Here is an 18,675-nt window from a genome sequence, read left to right on the forward strand (position 1 = left end):
CAGGAGAATCGCTTGAACCCGGGAGGTGGAGGTTGTGGTGAGCCGAGATTGCACCATTGCACTCCAGCCTGGGCAACAAGAGCGACACTCCATCTCCAAAAAAAAAAAAAAAAAGTAGGGTGGACTAGGAAGATAAAGTGGAGCCCTAACTTCCCCTCAGAGCTTCCTGAACTTTCTCTTGGTCCTACAGTTTCTTTGTGTCTAGGGAAGCTAAGGAGACCAGATGGAAGCCTGAGTCCAAGTTGGGCCAGGTCTCTGTCTCCCCACGGTTCAGGAAAGCTCATGAGCGATGCCCAGGCATGTGAGGGGAGGCCCAGCTTCCTGGGGCTGAAGTCCAAGTGGTGATAAGTCCAGGGTGAACAGTCTTCAGAGATGTTCCAGGCTTCTGAGTAATGTGCTAACAGAGTTAAAGGGGAAACACAGTTATCAGAAAGCTTTGAGAAGATGTGAGCACACTACTCACATAAAGAAAAGTATTTTCTGAACATGATAGATTAAGAGTACTTTTTTTGCCGGGCGCAGTGGCTCAAGCTTGTAATCCCAGCACTTTGGGAGGCCGAGATAGGTGGATCACGAGGTCAAGAGATCGAGACCATCCTGGTCAACATGGTGAAACCCCGTCTCTACTAAAAATACAAAAGAATTAGCTGGGCATGGTGGCATATGCCTGTAATCCCAGCTACTCAGGAGGCGGAGGCAGGAGAATTGCCTGAACCCAGGAGGCGGAGGTTGTGGTGAGCCGAGATCGCGCCATTGCACTCCAGTCTGGGTAACAAGAGCAAAACTCTGTCTCAAAAAAAAAAAAAAGTACTTTTTTTATTTTCAAAAAGTTATTTGGTGATATTTCAGCCCATTTTTAGGGTTAGAAAGGGAAAATATTAACTAAGTAGAAATTAAATCCAGTCTACTCTTTCTACAGAAGAGTTGAGGATGGAAGGGGTGGTTTGGATGGGAATGAGTCGCTGACGCTGAAGAATCTCAGAGCAGGGCAGTTGTTGTGGAGACTGAAGCTTCTGCCGGAGGACTTAATGTTCCTTCTAGGTCTGGATGCTAAGAATTGAGCCACACCTGTTAAGGGCAGGGGAGGTTTCCCCTTCCACATGACAACCCCAGTGTAGCCTGCTGGGTAAGAGCATAGGCTGCGCTTGAGTCCCTGCTCTACCGCTTACTAGCTGTTTGACCTCGGACAAGTCCCTTCAGGTCTCTGAGCCTCAGTTCTCACATTTGTAAAATGAGGATGATGATCAGAATCTTTTCTTCATGGCACTGTGCAGAAGATTCAATGAAATGATACATGTAGAATGCTAATAAATAGGGTAGTGTTTATTAAATAGCACTGCTGGTGATGGCTATAGTAGTATCATGATTAGGAAGAAGGTCCCTGGGGATGACCCCCCCAAAGGGGCCTGATTTCCTGGTGTTCCTGCTGATGGTCCTGTCTTTTCTCTCCCTGATTCCAGGCTCTGGAGGAGGCACTGAGTATCCAAGCCCCCCCATCATCTCCACCAACAGCATTTGGGAGCCCAGAAGGAGCAGGGGGCCTCCTAAGGAAACAGGAGCTGGTCACACAGAACGAGTTGCTGAAACAGCAGGTGAGGCCTCTGGGACAAAGTCAGGTGGGAGGTGCTCAGTGGGAACTGGAGCTTTCCTGAGGGCCCGGACGGCTTGGAATCACATGGAACCTGTAATTAGTAATCTACTTTCTGGCCATTGGCCACGGCCCCCATCTGGCTCTAGGTTTATCCTCTCCAGCACCATAACCCTAGCTTAAGTGATTCCTCTACCACTTTACGATTTAGCCATCTCTGTGCCCTACCTGTGCTATTATTTACCTAGTATTAAAAACTAAACTCTAAATAAGTGAATTTAAAAGGGAGCTTTATATCACTACCGTAAATGGAAAACCCCATTTATTATTTGTCACAAGTAGAAAGTATCTGTAAGCAATAAACACAATAAAAACAAAACAATGTTATTAAACTCCAGCCAGTTACTCTTGCCAGATGAAGGCTCTGATCTAGAGTTCTTTTCCCCTTCATTTAAAGGAGATTGAATACTAGAAAGGTATTGAAGACCTGCTAACCCCGCGGGACACAGAAGGATTGGGTTGAAAGGAAATGAAAAGTGACGGCTCCACCCCTGTCTCTATGCTATTTAATCCTGTGCTTTTGATTCTCCTAAACCATCTTGAACCTAGCCAGTGTCTCGGCTGATCTGCGCTACAGGCTAAGAGACAGAGGCAGCCCCCACACAGCCCACCTAGCAGAGTTTGTAGGGTGTCTGTTCTCAGAACCAGCAGATTGAGACTCCAGTCTCTGGTTCTGTGGTCACTGTCCCTGTGGGTCTCAGTGGAGTGAAAGGATTGCACTGGTTGGTAGCTTCCAATCTTTTTTTAAAAAGCCATAGATCCGACTGGGCGCAGTGGCTCACTCCTGTAATCCCAGCACTTTAGGAGGCCGAGGTGGGTGGATCACAAGGTCAAGAGATTGAGACCATCCTGGCCAACATGGTGAAACCCCCGTCTCTACTAAAATTACAAAAATTAGCCGGGTGTTTGGCACAGGCCTATAGTCCCAGCTACTCGGGAGGCTGAGGCGGAAGAATCGCTTGAACCTGGAAGGCGGAGGTTGCAGTGAGCCGAGACTGCGCCACTGTGCTCCAGCCTGGCGACAGAGCAAGACTCCATCTCAAAAAAAAAAAAAAAAAAAAAAAAAAAAATCCATAGATCCTTTGTTCAAATAAAGTCCTACTTTGAGGTCCAGAATGTAAGATAGAAGGACACAGAACTACTCTGTTTGAAGTTGCGGGGGGGCTGGAAGCGCACCTTTCCCACTCCCCATGGCGACCCCCAGCTCTGCCCTCTGTGACCTCCCAGCAGGAGGCATGGGAGTCCGGGCCTGAGGAGGTGGGAACCCCTGCTCAGAATGGTCACCCTCCCTCTCTTCACCCTCCCTCCACACCAGGTGAAGATCTTTGAGGAGGACTTCCAGAGGGAGCGCAGCGACCGTGAGCGCATGAATGAGGAGAAGGAGGAGCTGAAGAAGCAAGTGGAGAAGCTGCAGGCCCAGGTCACCCTGTCGAATGCCCAGGTGAGAGTGGCTGGACCCAGGAAGGGCAACTGGTCTGTCCTCTTGGGGAGAGGGGGTGTGGATTGGAGGGCCCTGGTGAGGCTGGACGTCAGCACACTCACTGTTCTCTCCAGCTCTGCGGTCAGATTTGACCTCAGCAAGGCCCTTTCCTTCTCTGACTCTTTGTACAGTGACGAGGTTTACTGTAAGATTCCTCTGCCTCTGACTTTCCAGTCACTTCTGGGGCTCTACTCTCACAGAGTGGAACTGAAAGGTGTTAGCACAGAAGGAGCGAGGGTCACGTAAACCCTCTTGACCTGTACACAGACCACTGTGACGTGTGGGTGGCCTGTAGCAGCACCCTGGGCTGTGCCTGGCCCTCAGGGCCCTTCCCCGGGGCCAGCCCAGGCATGGTGGCCCAGAGGGAAGCATCAGCCAGTCAGCCCTCTCGGCTGCTTAGGCCCTGGCCGGAAACCATCTGTGCTGACAGTCTTCTCTCCCTCCCGCTTCTCTCAGCTAAAAGCGTTCAAAGATGAGGAGAAGGCAAGAGAAGCCCTCAGACAGCAGAAGAGGAAAGCAAAGGTGAGGAGGCTTGAGGGAGGTGGCCGCACTGACATCATCTTACCTTCCTCAGGGAGCTAGCCTGATGGACACGGTGTGCGCTCGGGCTGGGACATTGTCTGCCAGGTAACTGAGGAGTTGTACAGGAGAAGTCTTAGAGCAGATTCGGTACGGAGGCAGTGTTCACAATGCATTAGCTGTCATCACTGTTGATATCGTGTCCAGGTAGCACCCTTCCGTGCCCATGTGACTAGCCATCTCTGCCCGTGTATGAGCCTTCCGTGTCCATGTACCAGCCTTCCATCCTCATGTACCCAACCTTCCATGCCCACGTACCCAGCCTTCCGTGCCCATGTGCTAGCCTTCCGTGCTCATGTACCCACATTCCGTGCCCATGTGCCCAGCCTTCTGTGCCCATGTGCCCAGCCTTCTGTGTCTATGTTCCTAGCCTTCCGTGCCCATGTGCCTAGCTTTCCATGTCTATGTGCCCAGCCTTCCGTGCCCATGTAACCAGCCTTCCGTGCCCATGTACCCAGACTTCCATGCCCATGTGCCAGCCTTCCGTGCTCATGTACCCACCTTCCACGCCCATGTGCCCAGCCTTCCGTGTCTGTGTTCCCAGCCTTCCATGCCCATGTGCCCAGCCTTCCGTGCTCATGTAACCAGGCTTCTGTGCCCATGTACTAACTTTCTGTGCCTGTGTACCAGCCTTCTGTGCCCATGTGCCAGTCTTCCATGCTCATGTACCCACATTCCGTGCCCATGTGCCCAGCCTTCCGTGTCTGTGTTCCCAGCCTTCCGTGCCCGTGTGCCTAGGCTTCCATGTCTATGTGCCCAGCCTTCTGTGCCCATGTAACCAGCCTTCCGTACCCATGTAACCAGCCTTCCGTGCCCATGTGCCAGCCTTCCGTGCTTATGTACCCGCCTTCCATGCCCATGTGCCCAGCCTTCCGTGTCTGTGTTCCCAGCCTTCCGTGCCCCTGTGCCCAGCCTTCCGTGCCTATGTGCCCAGCCTTCTGTGTCTGTGTTCCCAGCCTTCCGTGCCCATGTGCCTAGCCATCCATGCTCATGTACCCGCCTTCCATGCCCATGTGCCCAGCCTTCCGTGTCTGTGTTCCCAGCCTTCCGTGCCCATGTGCCCAGCCTTCTGTGTCTGTGTACCCAGCCTTCCATGCCCATGTGCCCAGCCTTCCGTGCCCATGTAACCAGGCTTCTGTGCCCACGTGCCCAGCCTTCCGTGCCCATGTAACCAGCCTTCCGTGCCCATGTACTAGCTTTCTGTGCTTGTGTACCAGTCTTCCATGTCCATGTACCAGTCTTCTGTGCCCGCGTGACAACCTTCCATGCATATGTACCCAGCCTTCCATGCTCATGCAGCCTTCCATGCTCACATATCCAGCCTCCTGTGCCCATGTATCCAGATTTCTGTACCCATGTAGCAGTCTTTCATGACAATGTACCAGCCTTTGGTACCCAGCCTACTAGCCTTCAGAGAGCCAACATTCTAGAGAAAGGAGATGGGATGGGTGTCCCGTGCAGCCTGTTGCAGGCCAAAGCCAGACGTGAGCGTTTCTTGCAGGCCTCTGGAGAGCGCTACCATGTGGAGCCCCACCCGGAACACCTCTGCGGTGCCTACCCTTACGCCTACCCGCCCATGCCAGCCATGGTACCACACCACGGCTTCGAGGATTGGTCCCAGATCCGCTACCCCCCTCCCCCTATGGCCATGGAGCACCCGCCCCCACTCCCCAATTCGCGCCTCTTCCATCTGGTGAGTCTGTGTCCCTCCCTTAAGGGCACACACAGAGGCTGCCCCAGACACCTTCCAGAGAGGAAAGTTAAGTGAGGGGGTCAGAAACTGTATCCTTCTGAACTAAACAGCACTGTGGTGGCAGGTGGGTGTCCAGGGCCTGGCTCCGGCCTGTTACCCAGGGGCAGGGATCTGGCCACGATCCTGTAGGGCTGCTCCACAGCTGTTTGGGGTCACTGGTCTAGGATGGAGAAGTCTGAGTAAGAGTGCAGGGTGGGAAGGGGCACTCCCTGCAGGCCCCAGGCCAGGGATATCAGAACCTCACACCATGTTTCTTTCCCTTCCTTTCCCTTCCCTTCCCTCCCCTTCCCTTTCCTTCCTTTCCCTCCCCCCCCTCCCCTCCCCTCCCCTCCTCTCCCCCTCCCTTCCCCTTCCCCCCTCCCCCCTCCCCTCTCCTCCCCTCCCCCCCTCTTTTATTTTCTTTTCCCTTCTCCTTTTTTCTTTTTTTTGAGATGGATTTTCACTGTCTTTGCCCAGACTGGAATGCAGTGACGCGATCTCGGCTCATTGCAACCTCTGCCTCCTGAGTTCAAGTGATTCTCCTGCCTCAGCCTCCTGAGTAGCTGGGATTACAGGCATGCGCCACCACACCTGGATAATTTTGTATTTTTAGTAGAGGCAGGGTTTCACCATGTTGGCCAGGCTGGTCTTGAACTCCTGACCTCAGGTGATCCACCCACCTTGGCCTCCCAAAGTGCTGGGATTACAGGTGTGAGCCACTGCACCTGGCCTCTTTTCCCTTCTTACCATTCTTCCTCCAAATATCTGCTGTCACTTGTCCCCTTTTCTCCAGTCCTCTGCCACAGCCCCACCTGAGGCATCCCAGCTCTCCCCTGGACCATTACAGAAGCCTCCTGCCTGGCCTCTTTTTCAGCTTCTTCCATATGACCATTCTTGGTAGACATCTTTAAACACCAGGGGATAGTATAGTTAAGAAATTGGCTCTGGATTTACAAAGACCTGGGTTCGAATCCAAGTCTGGCCATTCTCCTTGCTGGATACCTTCAGCAATTACTTATCCTCTCTGAGCCTCAGATTCCTTACCTGTGAAACGGGAGTGACAGCCTGGGTTGTCGTAAAGATTCAATTATACTTGACTAATACAGTTTTAGTATTGTCCTGGTACAGTAGGTGCAATTGTAATTTTGGGGTGTGGTTATTGATGATTAAGTACCAGTTTTGTCACAGCCGGAATACACCTGGCGTCTACCTTGTGGAGGGATTCGAAATCCAAATCAGAGCTCGCAAGCGATGGACCCTCCCACAGCCAGGCCTGCAGAACCAGGTGAGCCCCTAGTACTAAGTCTCGTTCCTCCCTGGGGGAGACACCTTCGCATCTGCCAGCATTGACTGAGTCTGGGGATGATGTTGCTACTTTCTGATCTCGGTGGAGGAGAGGTCCGGCTTTCCAAAACAGTGTTGAAAGGAGAGTGATGACAGCTGCAGGGTGAGCGGGGTTGAAACTTCATTCTAGCGCATCCTCTAAATGCCGGGCATTGCACTAGGTGCTGTGGATGCCAAGAGAACAGAAGCAGACATGGTCCTTGCCCTTATACAGCATAATGTCTAGTGAGGGAGGCAGAAATGAATAAACACCACACGGGCAGGCTGCACTCACGTGCCCTCAAGGAAGAAGAGCAGGTTTCTGTGGGAGCAGATGGCAGAAGACGCCGACCTAGACTGGGGGCTTAGGAGAGCTTTCCGTAGGTGGCAGCATTTGAGTTGAGACTCTCAGAATGAGTGGCACTAGCTAGGTGGAAAGGTAGGGGAGAAGGATGCCTTTCAGAGAACATGACAAATGCAGAGGCCTTGGTGGGAGGAGGCGGAAGAAGGGTAGCCGATCTGAGGATCTGAGGGAAGACCAGTGTGGCTGGAGCCAAGAACAAGGTGGGGAAAGAGAGGGGCAGTGTGGGGGTTAGGGATGTGGCAGGCCTGCAGAGTGTGGCGGGAGGCCTGCGTCTCATCCTCAGCATAATGAGTAGTGATGGGACATTTTTAAAGCAGAGCGGCATGACCATATTTCTGTTTGAGAAGCTCCCTCTGGACATGATGTCCACCCGGAAAGCCTGAAGGGCCTGGAGCTGTGTCCACTAGTCAAAAGTCTGGGACCTTAGCGACTGCTACGGCTCCCTGCAGAGCTCTTGCAGGGCAGAAGGCACCACCTCGCCTGTGGGACTTCTGGGAACAGAATTAGAACTGGTGGGTGGGAATGACAGGGAGGGCAGGTCCATCGCAACATGAAGAGGAACTTTCCAAGGGACACAGTTGTGCGAAAATGGAGCCAGCTCTGCCGGAGGTAGTGAGTGTCCCTTCGCAGAAGGTGTGTGAGGACAGGCCATGGGAGTGTGGTTTGGAGGATTTGGTGATTGGAAGAAGGGATTGGACTGCTCAGTCATTTTCTGTGGTTCGCTGAAGATCCCTACAAGGTCACTGGAGCCCCTTGAGTGGTAGAGGGTGGTTTAATGGGAGGGGCTCCCTCCCCAGAACTGCTCCACTTCTAGGGTCTGGAGCAATGTTGGGTTCAAATCCTAGCACCACTGCTTCCTGGATCTGGAACTACGGGCAAGTCATTTTAAAACCTCTTAGCGTCCCAGTTCCCTCTTTTACAGGGGGATAATAATCTGCCTTCTTTGTAGGGCTGGGTGAAGATTGCATGACCAGTGTACCTAAGGTACTTAGCCCTGGCACTTGGTAGCACCCAGGAACCCTAGCTGTTATTTTCACTGTTCCTGTATTGCATTCTGTAAGAGACTTTGAAACTCAGTCTATCATATCATCATGAAGTCCTCAAAATTTTTATTTATTTAGAGTCTGCAAAAAATGACCGTGAGGGGCCTCAGTGAGACCAGATTGTGTCATTTGGCTCCACCTTCATCTTGCAGAGCCAGCTGACCTCAGATGGCCGAAAAACTAGAAGTCACGTGCACAATGTGGCCAGAGCCTCAACTGGATGAGAGGCTGAGATGGGTGGCCAGCTTGTACCCCAGTCCCTGAACTGAGCTGTTTACAAGACTAGGGAGGCTCCACCCAGAAGGCTTTCATTCGCACTCTGCTGGGAGTGACTGGGAAAAACTCACTACCCTGCTCCTGAGTGAAGAGAGACCTCATCCAGCTTTGACCTGCCATCCATTGCAGAAGCCTCCAGGAGCAGCAATCCTAAGAGTGGGGTGCAGCCAAGACCCCCTTCCTTCACAACATCACAGAAGTGGCTTCAGGCCCTCTGGGTGCCGTGACCAATTTGTGTGTGTGTTTATTTTTTGCTTCAAGCTCTGTAGCAGGACTGTCCCACGCACAGCCCTACCCCTCTGCGACGAGCCGTGAGAAGTGTGGGTTTGTCTCCGGAGCAGAAGAAAACGACGGATGTTCTGGCTCTGGGGCCCTCTCCACCTCCACTCACCGTAGCCTCGCTGAAGCCATCACAGATGGGAGAAGGCCATGCCAGCCACGTCTGCTGAGGGGCCCCAGCCTGAAGCTGCCAGGCTCTGAGGTTCAGACCCTTGACCCTGCAGCTGGAGGCCTGTGGTGCCAGAAGCCCGGATTAGGGTGGCTGTCCATTCCTGGATAGCTATTTGCACGAATCATGGACATAAATCCAAGTTGAAGATCAACATTCTGTGACTTGTGTTCTTTTATGCCCTGACTAATGTTCTTCTGTCAACCCCCTGCTTTCCTGATCCTTCCTCCTAGTCCCCTTTCCCACCTTTCCCTGAGAGGGTCACTATGACTCTTGGGGAATGGTGACATACAGGGCCTTCCTGAGGGTGGGGCAGGCCAGGACTCAGGGGACTTGGGTTTAAATTCTGGTCCTACCCCTCACTCATCAGGAGACCTGGGGCAAGGCCTGGCCCTTCTGTGAGCCTCAGTTTCCTCATCTGTCAAACAGAATACCTCGTCTTAACCTTAGCTGAGTTGGAGAACTGTGGGAGGGAATGAAAGTAGGTAAGAACTGGTTTTATAAACTCCAAATGCTGAGTGGGAGAAGCAGAGTGGGCCAAGATGGAAGCCAAGAAGCAGCGACCCAAAGCAAAGCATTCTCTAATTTCTAATTTTTTTTTTCTCTTTTTTAAGAGACAGTCTCACTCTGTTGCCCAGGCTGGAGTACAGGAGTTATTCACAGACTCAATCACAGCACATTATAGCCTCAAACTCCTGGGCTTGTCGAGGGAACCTCCCATGTCAGCCTTCCCAAGTAGCTGGGGCTACGGGGGTGCACTACTGCACTAGCTATTAGGTTGTTGCAAAAGTAAATGTGTTTTTTGCCCCTTTTTGATGGTGGGGGGAGGGGATTCCCTCATGAAGACACCACCTCTGGCGTGGGCTACGTGGCCCTCGCTCTCACATCTGCCTTGGCCGGTCACAGGGAGAACTGTGGGGTGGGGATGTAGCCTTGGATGTTGCCATATGGCAAAAACCGCAAATACTTTGGCACCACTGTAAAAAGTGTTTCTGTTGTTTCTGTTCTTTTCGTCCGCACTTTACCCTGCCCCGCCTTCTCCTCACTCCCCACCCAGGCGGGAGTGGCCCCCAGTGAAGAAGCTCCACACACATAGGCTCAGCTGCTGCAGAAAGGCTTTTACTGGGCGGGTGGGGTGAGTCTCATGCCAATGGACCAGTGAGGGGAGACGGCACGTCCTCTGAAGGAGCGGGGGTGGCATCCCTGCCCAGGGGCTTAGCCTGAATGCACTAAGGGCTGGCCCCATAGACAGGCTCGGGGGAGGTCCGCCCACAAGGGCTTCGGGCCCCTCCCTCATGAAGACGCCACCCCTGATACCGGTAGGTCGCCCTCGCTCTCACATCTGCCTTGGCTGATCTCAGGGAGAACTGTGGGGTGGGGATGTAGCGTTGGGAGGGCCCTTCAGGAAGGAGGAGGGGCGTCTGGGCAGTGTGGTAGACCCAGAAACTTCTGGGGATGTCAGTGGTAGTTACTAATATTTGGAGGCAGTGGGAGATGCTGGCCCCAAGGTTGAGGTCTCAGAGCAGAACAATTGGACCTAGAGCTGGTTTTTCCTTTGGGTTTAGGTGTAAGTGAACTATCATCATTGGAATGGAGAACTGGAGAGAAAGGGGTGTTATTCTCCAGCACTGCACAGCACACAGCTGCAGGCACACAGATGGACATACACTCCCAGATAGACATACAGGTAGACATGCGGCCCTACACCCATGCACACAATACACGGTCATGCATGCCGGTAGGCGAGTGAATACCCACATGCACACACACCCACATGCCTGGCAGTACAGACATACAACTGTATGCATCCATTTGTGCCTGGCTGGGGCCTTAAGCGATAGGAAAGGGGACTGTGGTGGACAAATAGTGTGGTTGGAGACACGGGTTCCTTCCTGAACAAGGTCCCTCCCCTACATGGGGGACATGGGATGAGACGGGCTTCAGTTGCTTCCTCTTGACCTCCTAGGCTGCCTGCCGGTGCCTCATGTATAACAGGATATCCATCTTAACGTTGCTGACCGTGGTCCGGTGGTGCCAGCGCATGACGGGTATACCATCTGGCCCCACCAGGAACTTCTCAAAGTTCCAGCGGATGTCATGGACCTTCATGGGTTCCCAGAAGAGCCGGTCAGATGTACCCACGAGCTCCGAGGTTGGAGGACAGGAGTTCTAGAGCAGGGATGAAAGGAGTGTCAGCCTTGCTTGGGGACCCCTCTGACCCTCTTCCTCCCCAGGCCTTCCTGGGGTGGGAGAACAGCCTGGCCCTGAGGAAACAGCGCCAGTTTGGGAGTTAGAAGAGTGACTGCCAGCATCAGCTGTGGCTCTAGAAGATTGTGAGACCCTTAGCATATGACTCTGGGTCCTCCTTCCGGGCCTTTCCTGTAAAATGGGCTGATGAGACCCTAGGCAGTGTCTGCAGAGCCCTAGTCTAGCCGGAACAATAGATACCAAGAAATTCCCCAAGAGCCCAGGAGCAGGGGAGGTGGCATGGACCTTGACAGTGTGGGCTGGAGCCAGGAGGGGCTGCAGCCCCCGCCAACACAGGTGGCAGCTCACTCACCTTTAGGAAAGTGTAGAATTTCTGCTCTTTATCTCCATTCACATCCCCTTTCTCAAACAGCTGGAAATTGGGGACGAAGCCCCCACCTGGTCGGACATACCTGTTGAGGAATGTTCTTAGGTGAGTCCCAAGGAGATGGGCACAGGGCTCAGAAATGAGAGGAAGGGACAGAACAGGGAGGGGGGTTGGGAGTCTGGATTTACTCCAAGGTGGGCAGCAGGAGCCAGCAAACTGCAGGGGGGTAGGCATAACGTGAATCCTCAATCTTCTTTTCCCACCTGGTCCCTTCTCAGTGTCCTCCCACCTCGGTGCTCCCCTGGGAGGCACATCACAACCAGTTGCCCCTGGCCTCCTTCTCTTGTCCCTTCCCTTCCCTTCCCTCACTGCACTGGGGATCCTAGAAAAGGAGAGTGGTTCTTGGTGGCTAAGAAATGTCTGCCAAGAACTGGGGCTGATTCAAGACATGTGGGCTCTGTGAAAGGAGTTTTCTTAGAATGCTGAGAGAGCACTCACTTGAGGCTGGGGAGAATCTCCGAGTTCTCTCCTGGTTCCTGTTTTCCAAATTGGTTGCAGGGAAAGCCCAGAACGACCAGACCAAATGGGGCAAGCTCTTCCTGTAGTGCATTCAGTTCTGGGCCAAAGAAAAAGAGTGGACATGGGAGTCTCTGGTGAGGAGCGCTGTCTCATCCACACCACTCCCCGGCTCACCCGCTGTGCAGCTGAAACTGCTGAGGTCCAAGAAAGGGAGGGACTTGCCCAAGATCACCAGTGAGTTCATGGCAATGCTGGGACTCAGGTCTTATCCTCTTGACTCTAATCTGGAGGGATTAGAGGTTTTGGGGAAAAGAATAACACCCTTCCCCAAATCAGCTGTTAGTCACCTACCAATTGCCAAGGCTCTCCACCTGGGCCAGTTGGTGGAGCACTCATTTAAGGCCCTCAGGATTGAGTTTCCTGGAGCAAGAACTGTCTAACCCTGGATAGAAGGCACAGAACTTCTTTGAGGTGGGGTGGGGTTACAATTTTCCCATAATCTTTGGCAAATTAGGAACACCGATGTGGCCCTGGCTCAGGTCCCCAGTTTCCTCAATGTCCCCTGGCCTCTCTTGCAGTAGCACCTGCCCCATCTCTCGCCCAAATGCACTCTGCTCTTTTTCAAGGCGAGAGAGAAGCATTCCAGACAGAGCACACATGGCCACTGGGCCATATGCCCCGCTGTGCTTTCACTTCCAGGAATTTGCCTGTGATTGACAGGCAGAGCATGGAGGGCCAGATTGCCCTTGCCTCCCTGACCCCTGCCAGCAGACTGCTCAGCACCAGAGCGTTTTCCCCTGGGTGCAGTCACATGCCTTTGGTTGCCTGTTCTCTCAGCCTCTGCGCTCTACTACAGCTAGGGAGAAAGAAGTAAGCGTATCAGGGGATCATGAAACCTGGGCCAAATGCCCCATTCTGCCACTAATAGCTTTGTGACTCTGCTTAAGTTGCGTCTTCACTCTGAGCCTTGGTTGCCTATCTGTAAACTGAGAAGAGGGGAAGGCCAAACCAGATCATCTTCAAAGTTTGTTTTAGAATGAGGATTAGAAGTCTAGCCTCCCGCTTCATCCTGCTACAGTAACCATACACTCTGGGGCCTTGAGACAATCGCCTGCTTTCCAGAGATCCGCCAAGAGAAGCGCCAAAGCAGACGGGGCTGAGGGAAGATGAGACATTCTCAGCAAGATGGAGCTCCAGTTACCATCTCGTGCTCCAGCCAAAAGGAGCTCTAAGCACAAAACATCTCCTCCATCCCTCTGCCTTTAGGGTGGCTGAGGTGCCCAGAGATGAAGAAGTATATGGGGAATCTTCTAGAACAGGTCCAAAGGCAATCAGACCTCAAGCTTACATGATCATCTTCACAAAACTGTGGAGCACAGTGGAGCTGGGAAAAGGTGCTTGGACTCTCATGATTGCTACCACCCTCCCCTCGACCCGCCATGCACCAGAAAAGCGCCTGGGATTGAAATATGCCGTACAGCCCCAAATAAAGCAGGGAGGAAGGGTGGGCTCTTACCAATGTACTGGCCCGTCAGGCCTCAGTAGCTGGCCACGTTGACAAAGAGGAGGTATTTGCCAGCAAACTGCTTGAAGGGGACATACTCCTCCCCATTGATGGTGAGGGCTCCGTACTCATAAATGGTGCCGCTCATGCCACCATGGCAGTCCACCTGGAACACAGAAAGGCCATAGAAAGAGCAGGTAGAGCTGGAAGGGAACTTGGACATCTCCATTTTCAAAATAATGAAAGATCCCAACAGAGAGAGTGACGTTCTCAGCAAGAATCTCAAAATCATCACCAAGAATTGGAACTGGACTAGCACTGAGTTCTCCTAATTCCTTGTGTATTCCTAATTCCTAATGATTCTGAAAGTACTTAATGAGTGCTGATTAGGCACTTAATATTAAGTGCCTAATAAGCATTTATTAATATTAAGTGCCTAATAAGTACTTATTACGATTAAGCGCTTAATAAGTGAGCACTATGGAACCCTGGAGAATGGCTTCTTTTGCAAATTTCTCCACATCACATGTCAGCTTCAGAACATTTGTGGAGCTCTGAGGGAGACTGCCCTAAAGCTGATGGCTGGGTTCCTGGAGGAGCTGATGGAAACTGGTAGGATGGCTGTTGCAAAAATCCAGACAAGTGAGGATGAGAGCCCGAGCTAGGCCAGTGTGAAGGAAAAACTGAACAGAAAGGATGAGGCAGTATGGACACGGTGATTCGGAGGCTCCCCATCTGGAGGACTGGAAAGATGAGGCTGTTGTTACCAAACAGGGAAGCAGGCGTCGGGGAAAGGCCTGTGGTGAGGTAGGGAAAAGCAGCAGTACCTGCACGTGTGAATGTTCTGTGTCTGTGAGCAGGTTGGTGACGACCCTTATGCCTTCCTCCCTCCCCAGCTGCTGCTCACATCAGCCTCCAGGACAAGGAGGGACAGAGTGCAATGGGCTGGGAGACCTGGGCTCCACGTCCCTCTGCCATTAACTCCCTGTGTGGTCTTGGACTGGCCCTTTCTTTTCTTCGGACCTGAGTTTCCTCATTTATAGAATAAGAACCTTGAACTGAATCAGCTCTTCAACCAGGTCAACCATGATGGCTTGATAGGATCATGATCAGTGGGGGAGGGGGATGAGGTCACTGCTGGCCAGTAGGATATCACCATGAGCTTACTCTTGCCCCTACCTCATCCCCGATACAAACAACAAAACTCTGAGACTACTCTTGAAAGGATGTCATTGCATCATTGACACAATTCGGCAGGTGGGCTGGTCGTGATGGGAAAGGAAAAACCTTGAAATCATTGTACAGGGTGGTCTTGAAGGTCCTTTGTGGCCCTGATATCCTTTGAGAGGTGGGCAGACAATAAACAAATGGAATGCGAAGTAGCATTAGAGACCAGGAGAGGGCAGAGACAGGTGGCTGGAGTTACAGAAGCAAATTCACACCCTCACTTCCCCTCAGTTCTGGAGAACTTGCCATCGAGAGGTACCTGGGCCTAACCAAGTGAAGGGAGTGACCCATGCTGGCCGAGCCTGGCCCCAGCAGGGTGCAGAAGAGCTGCCTGTGTCCCAAAGCTAAGGCCTGCTAAGCCGGGCGGGGCTGCACTTCCTCCACCAGGCCATTCCCTGGCAGCTGCAAGCTCTCTTCTTGGCTCTGGGTACAAACTTCCTGCTTTACACGAGTCTAATATTCCACACCCTGTGACTTTTGGTGGGTATTTGAGGCAGGCCCAAGACCTAAGATCAACATTCCTCCTGTCCCTGGACCTTCTTGTTCCCAGCCACGGCCAGTTCCACCTTAAAATACAGATGAGCTGGGGCACAACAAATACAACCTAGACAGCCACAAAGGTCTAGTGGCTAGAAAGCCAGGCATCTCCATAGCCTCTCCACTTTTTTAACTCTGCCCTGATCCAAAAATGAACTCTGAGACATGGAGGAAAAAAAAAAGATGACAGGTTGTCCAAATAATGGGAGCTTGTAAACAGAAGGACCAGCTTCTGGGCACAGTTTCAGGTTGGGGGTGTGGTGTGACAAGGAGAACTCTATTTCATTAGGTTCTATATTTTACTGGCTAAGTGGCCCTGAGCAAGACACTTTCACCGTCTGGGCATATGCTGTCCAGGGAGATAAGCATGCTGCTGCCCCAAAGGGTTGTGAGAGTCTGCTGGCAGAGCAAAACAGGCATGGAGTCTCTTGGAATGAAATCCCATTCAAGGGACAGTGGGGGTCAGAAGGTGGGCTGTGGGAAGAGAAGCCACACCTGTGCTCACCCCTGATCACTGCAACTCAGTCCTCCATGAGCCCCCTTCCCTCCTCTGGGCACGTGGAATCCCAGAGCACTGCACCTGAAACAGTGGCTGGAGGAGATAGAGGTGAGAGGCCATGATGGTGCCTCAGTCCTCCCAGAGCTGGACAAGATAGGAGGGTTCCCATGGCTTGAGAGTTGGATCAGGGGACTCAGCCAGGACTCTGGCTGGCTGGGGCTGCTGGTCTTGTGTTTTTCTCCTCTATCTTATCACTCCTATCAACATGATGCTGTGAGAAGTGGTCTGGGAGGCAGGGACCTGAGTGCTGGACCTTGCTGTGTCTCTGATGCCACGTGACCCCCTTTCCTGGGGCTCCGACTCCTCCATTGTAAGATGGAGTCAGGTTCAGGGCTGTCTTAAGGGCCCTTTCACCATCAGCGTGTGGTTCCATGATTCTCTCTGCCAGGTTTAGTCACCTAGAAACCAGCGGTTACTAGGATCCCATGCACATCACCAGCTGTCACTCTTTCCAGCTTCTGCAGTCCTTTTGTAGAGCAAGGACAAGGAGGCTGGGCAGCCTGAAGCTGAATGAGGAGGGGATGCAGCAGGAAGAGGAGGACCCCATTTGTTCTCTAGCCCCTCCCTTTGAATTGGGAGGAGGCAAACACCTCTCTGGGGCTGAGTCACCTTTTGTCCATTGCATTCTCCACATACCCACCTAACCCTATCCCTTTACTCTGGGGTTGCGGGTGAGGCGAGTGGTTGGGTCCTAACCCAGAGCTAAGACATCTCAACTCCAAGAACTTGGGAACAGAGACGGGTATGCTTGCAGGCTTTCATTGGCCAGCAAGTCCTGGCTGATTGCTTGTGATATGATCACACCTTACCCTAAAACTTTCCCAGAACATACGCATCCTATTCTCTCTGAGTCCATTTATCCCCCCTCTCCCCCAGAGTTCTGCAGAGAGCACATAGCTATGATGAGATATTCATGGGGTCCATATTCTCACCACTAGCCTTCTTCGGGCAGGGCCCAATTGTACCTTCTTTGACCCTCTCAAAACTGAGAGGTTGGGACTGACTCCATGGTGCTGGCCTCTCTATGCCCCACCCCCAACCTCAATCTTGAAAATTGACCCCATTCCTGATCTGGAAAATGCCTTCTGGGTTGGGGATTATGAACAGGGATGGATTAAAAAGGAGGGGACTTGGATGAAGTGGCTTTGCGTACATGTAGACTGACTCCAAGGAGGCTGATTAATGGGATTTAGGCTGAGGACAGAAAGGGGGTAAGTGACATGGAAGGAGCCCAGGGCTTGCAATGGGCTTCCTGAGAACTGGATAGGAAACGAAATCCTAGACTCATAAGATCTTAATTAAAGTGAAGACCCAGAGGATTTTAGAAACAAGCTCAGAGCTTGCAAGTGTGTGTGAGCTAGAGACAGAAATCACTCTCTTTGTCTATCCCTACACCCGGCTTCTGCCTCCTTCCCCACCCACTCCGACTCCCTGGGGAGAGGAGAGGTCTACAGAGCCCACCCAGTACATCCTATCCTGTCCAAGGAGATAAGCATGTTGGCTCATGCCACTCCCACCTCAGTATCCCCACTCCAGGTATGGGCCACACACCCGCTGGAAACAGACCGAGGCTCCGGAGAATTCTACGTCTTCTGGATTTGCAGTCCCCAGCTTTCTACCAGGTTTCCTCAGGCTAAGGAGGATGGTGAGTCCTGGGTAGTGAGGCTGCCCCATAGCAGGAAATTTCAGAGAAGAGCATGTGGTGTTTTCAGCTTCTCCAAGCATCCCATCTGAAGCCCTCGGCTTCACTGTGCCCCTGGACTCCCACCCCCAAGCTCCCCCCCCCACTGCAGATGGATAAACAGGGGTCCAGGAACAGGTAAGGACTCAGGGTCCTGGGTGTGCTGCGCTGTCACTCCAGAGGACTTTCTAGCACAGATCTCTGCCTCTTCCACCAACGCCCTAAATCCAAGTGGCCTGTATCATTCTTGGGCTAGGAGAGCCCCCACACCAGTTCCTAAGGACCAGGACCACCCAGCTGCCTCTCCCCTTTCTCCCTGTCTGTCTCCCTGGGAACTTGCACAGCCCACCCAGACGCCAGGCATTTTTTCTGTGACGCCCTCCCTCTCGGGCCCTACTGAAGAGGGGCGGCCCAGGCACGGAGGTGACACAGGTGTAGCAAGGCGACCCCTGAGGTGGCAGTGGGGAGAAAGGGCGAGCTCGGAGTGAGAGACCTTCCTCCCCAAGTCATTCCGCCCACTCGAAGCACCCGGTCTCGGCTCTTCAACAAATGGAACTGTAAACGACGACGGTCGGGGGTGGGGTCGCGGCGGCGGAGGGGCGGCCACGGGGGTTCAGGGCGCCCCTCGCACCTGGCGGGGAGCCTGGGAAGAGGGGTGCATTGCACTGAGCGCTGGATATACCCAGGGGCGAGGTCTGTTCTCCTGGCCCCCGGCCCGGAGCCTCACTCACCTTCGACTTCACTTGTCCCCGGCTCTGCGGGACGAAGCCGGCCAGGAGCAGGGAGAGCAGGCAGCACGCCTGCAGCAGCCGGGCCATGGCGGGCTGGGAGCGCGCTCAGGGTCGCCTGCTGCCTGATCCCCGGCCCCGTCCGTCTGAGGGGTACTGCGCTCCCAGCCACCTTTCAAGCCCTCGGGGGTGACCAATCTGCGGCCAGGCCTGGGCCTTTGCAGCCAATCCCTGGGCGGCTGGGATTTCAGGGGCGGGCACGACTTGCCCCCCCGCTCCCCCCGCCCCGGCCCGGGGCGACAGTGACATAAACAAGTCTGGGCAGAGGTGGAAGGCAGGTCCCTGTGGACGTGGGAGGCGGTCCCTTCCTCTTTGGGCTCCAAAGTGCGAATGAAGGCTGGCACAGGAGTCTACATTATAACCGGGGAAATGGGGATAGTAGCACCCGACAA

At 53.2% G+C, this 18,675-nt stretch overlaps 2 protein-coding genes across 9 annotated transcripts in view; one reads left to right on the forward strand and one right to left on the reverse strand.

The window, feature by feature from the left end:
- The window catches only part of TNIP1 (TNFAIP3 interacting protein 1), a 61,785-nt gene extending 52,738 nt beyond the window's left edge, over positions 1-9,047 (forward strand). For 4 of the 8 annotated variants that reach the window (XM_074379049.1, XM_074379061.1, XM_003934035.4 and 1 more), the window contains 6 exons: positions 1,461-1,592; positions 2,964-3,089; positions 3,585-3,650; positions 5,209-5,400; positions 6,628-6,724; positions 8,248-9,047. In XM_074379049.1, the coding sequence (XP_074235150.1) occupies positions 1,461-1,592; positions 2,964-3,089; positions 3,585-3,650; positions 5,209-5,400; positions 6,628-6,724; positions 8,248-8,282 (648 nt within the window). In that variant the 3' untranslated portion in view covers positions 8,283-9,047. The remainder of the gene's footprint in view (positions 1-1,460; positions 1,593-2,963; positions 3,090-3,584; positions 3,651-5,208; positions 5,401-6,627; positions 6,725-8,247) is intronic. The other 4 variants (XM_074379053.1, XM_074379073.1, XM_003934033.4 and 1 more) reach the window with 1 other exon arrangement.
- Positions 9,048-9,991: 944 nt separating this feature from the next.
- Positions 9,992-18,394, reverse strand: GPX3 (glutathione peroxidase 3). The gene is made up of 5 exons (XM_003934037.4): positions 18,227-18,394; positions 13,504-13,657; positions 11,967-12,084; positions 11,454-11,553; positions 9,992-11,062 (listed from the first exon to the last, which is right to left on the reverse strand). Exons 1-5 carry the CDS (start codon positions 18,311-18,313, stop codon positions 10,856-10,858), a joined length of 666 nt encoding a protein of 221 aa, XP_003934086.3. The 5' UTR covers positions 18,314-18,394; the 3' UTR covers positions 9,992-10,855.
- Between the last annotated feature and the right edge of the window lie 281 nt (positions 18,395-18,675).

Source organism: Saimiri boliviensis, chromosome 1, assembly GCF_048565385.1.
Source record: "Saimiri boliviensis isolate mSaiBol1 chromosome 1, mSaiBol1.pri, whole genome shotgun sequence".
Taxonomy (NCBI): domain Eukaryota; kingdom Metazoa; phylum Chordata; class Mammalia; order Primates; family Cebidae; genus Saimiri; species Saimiri boliviensis.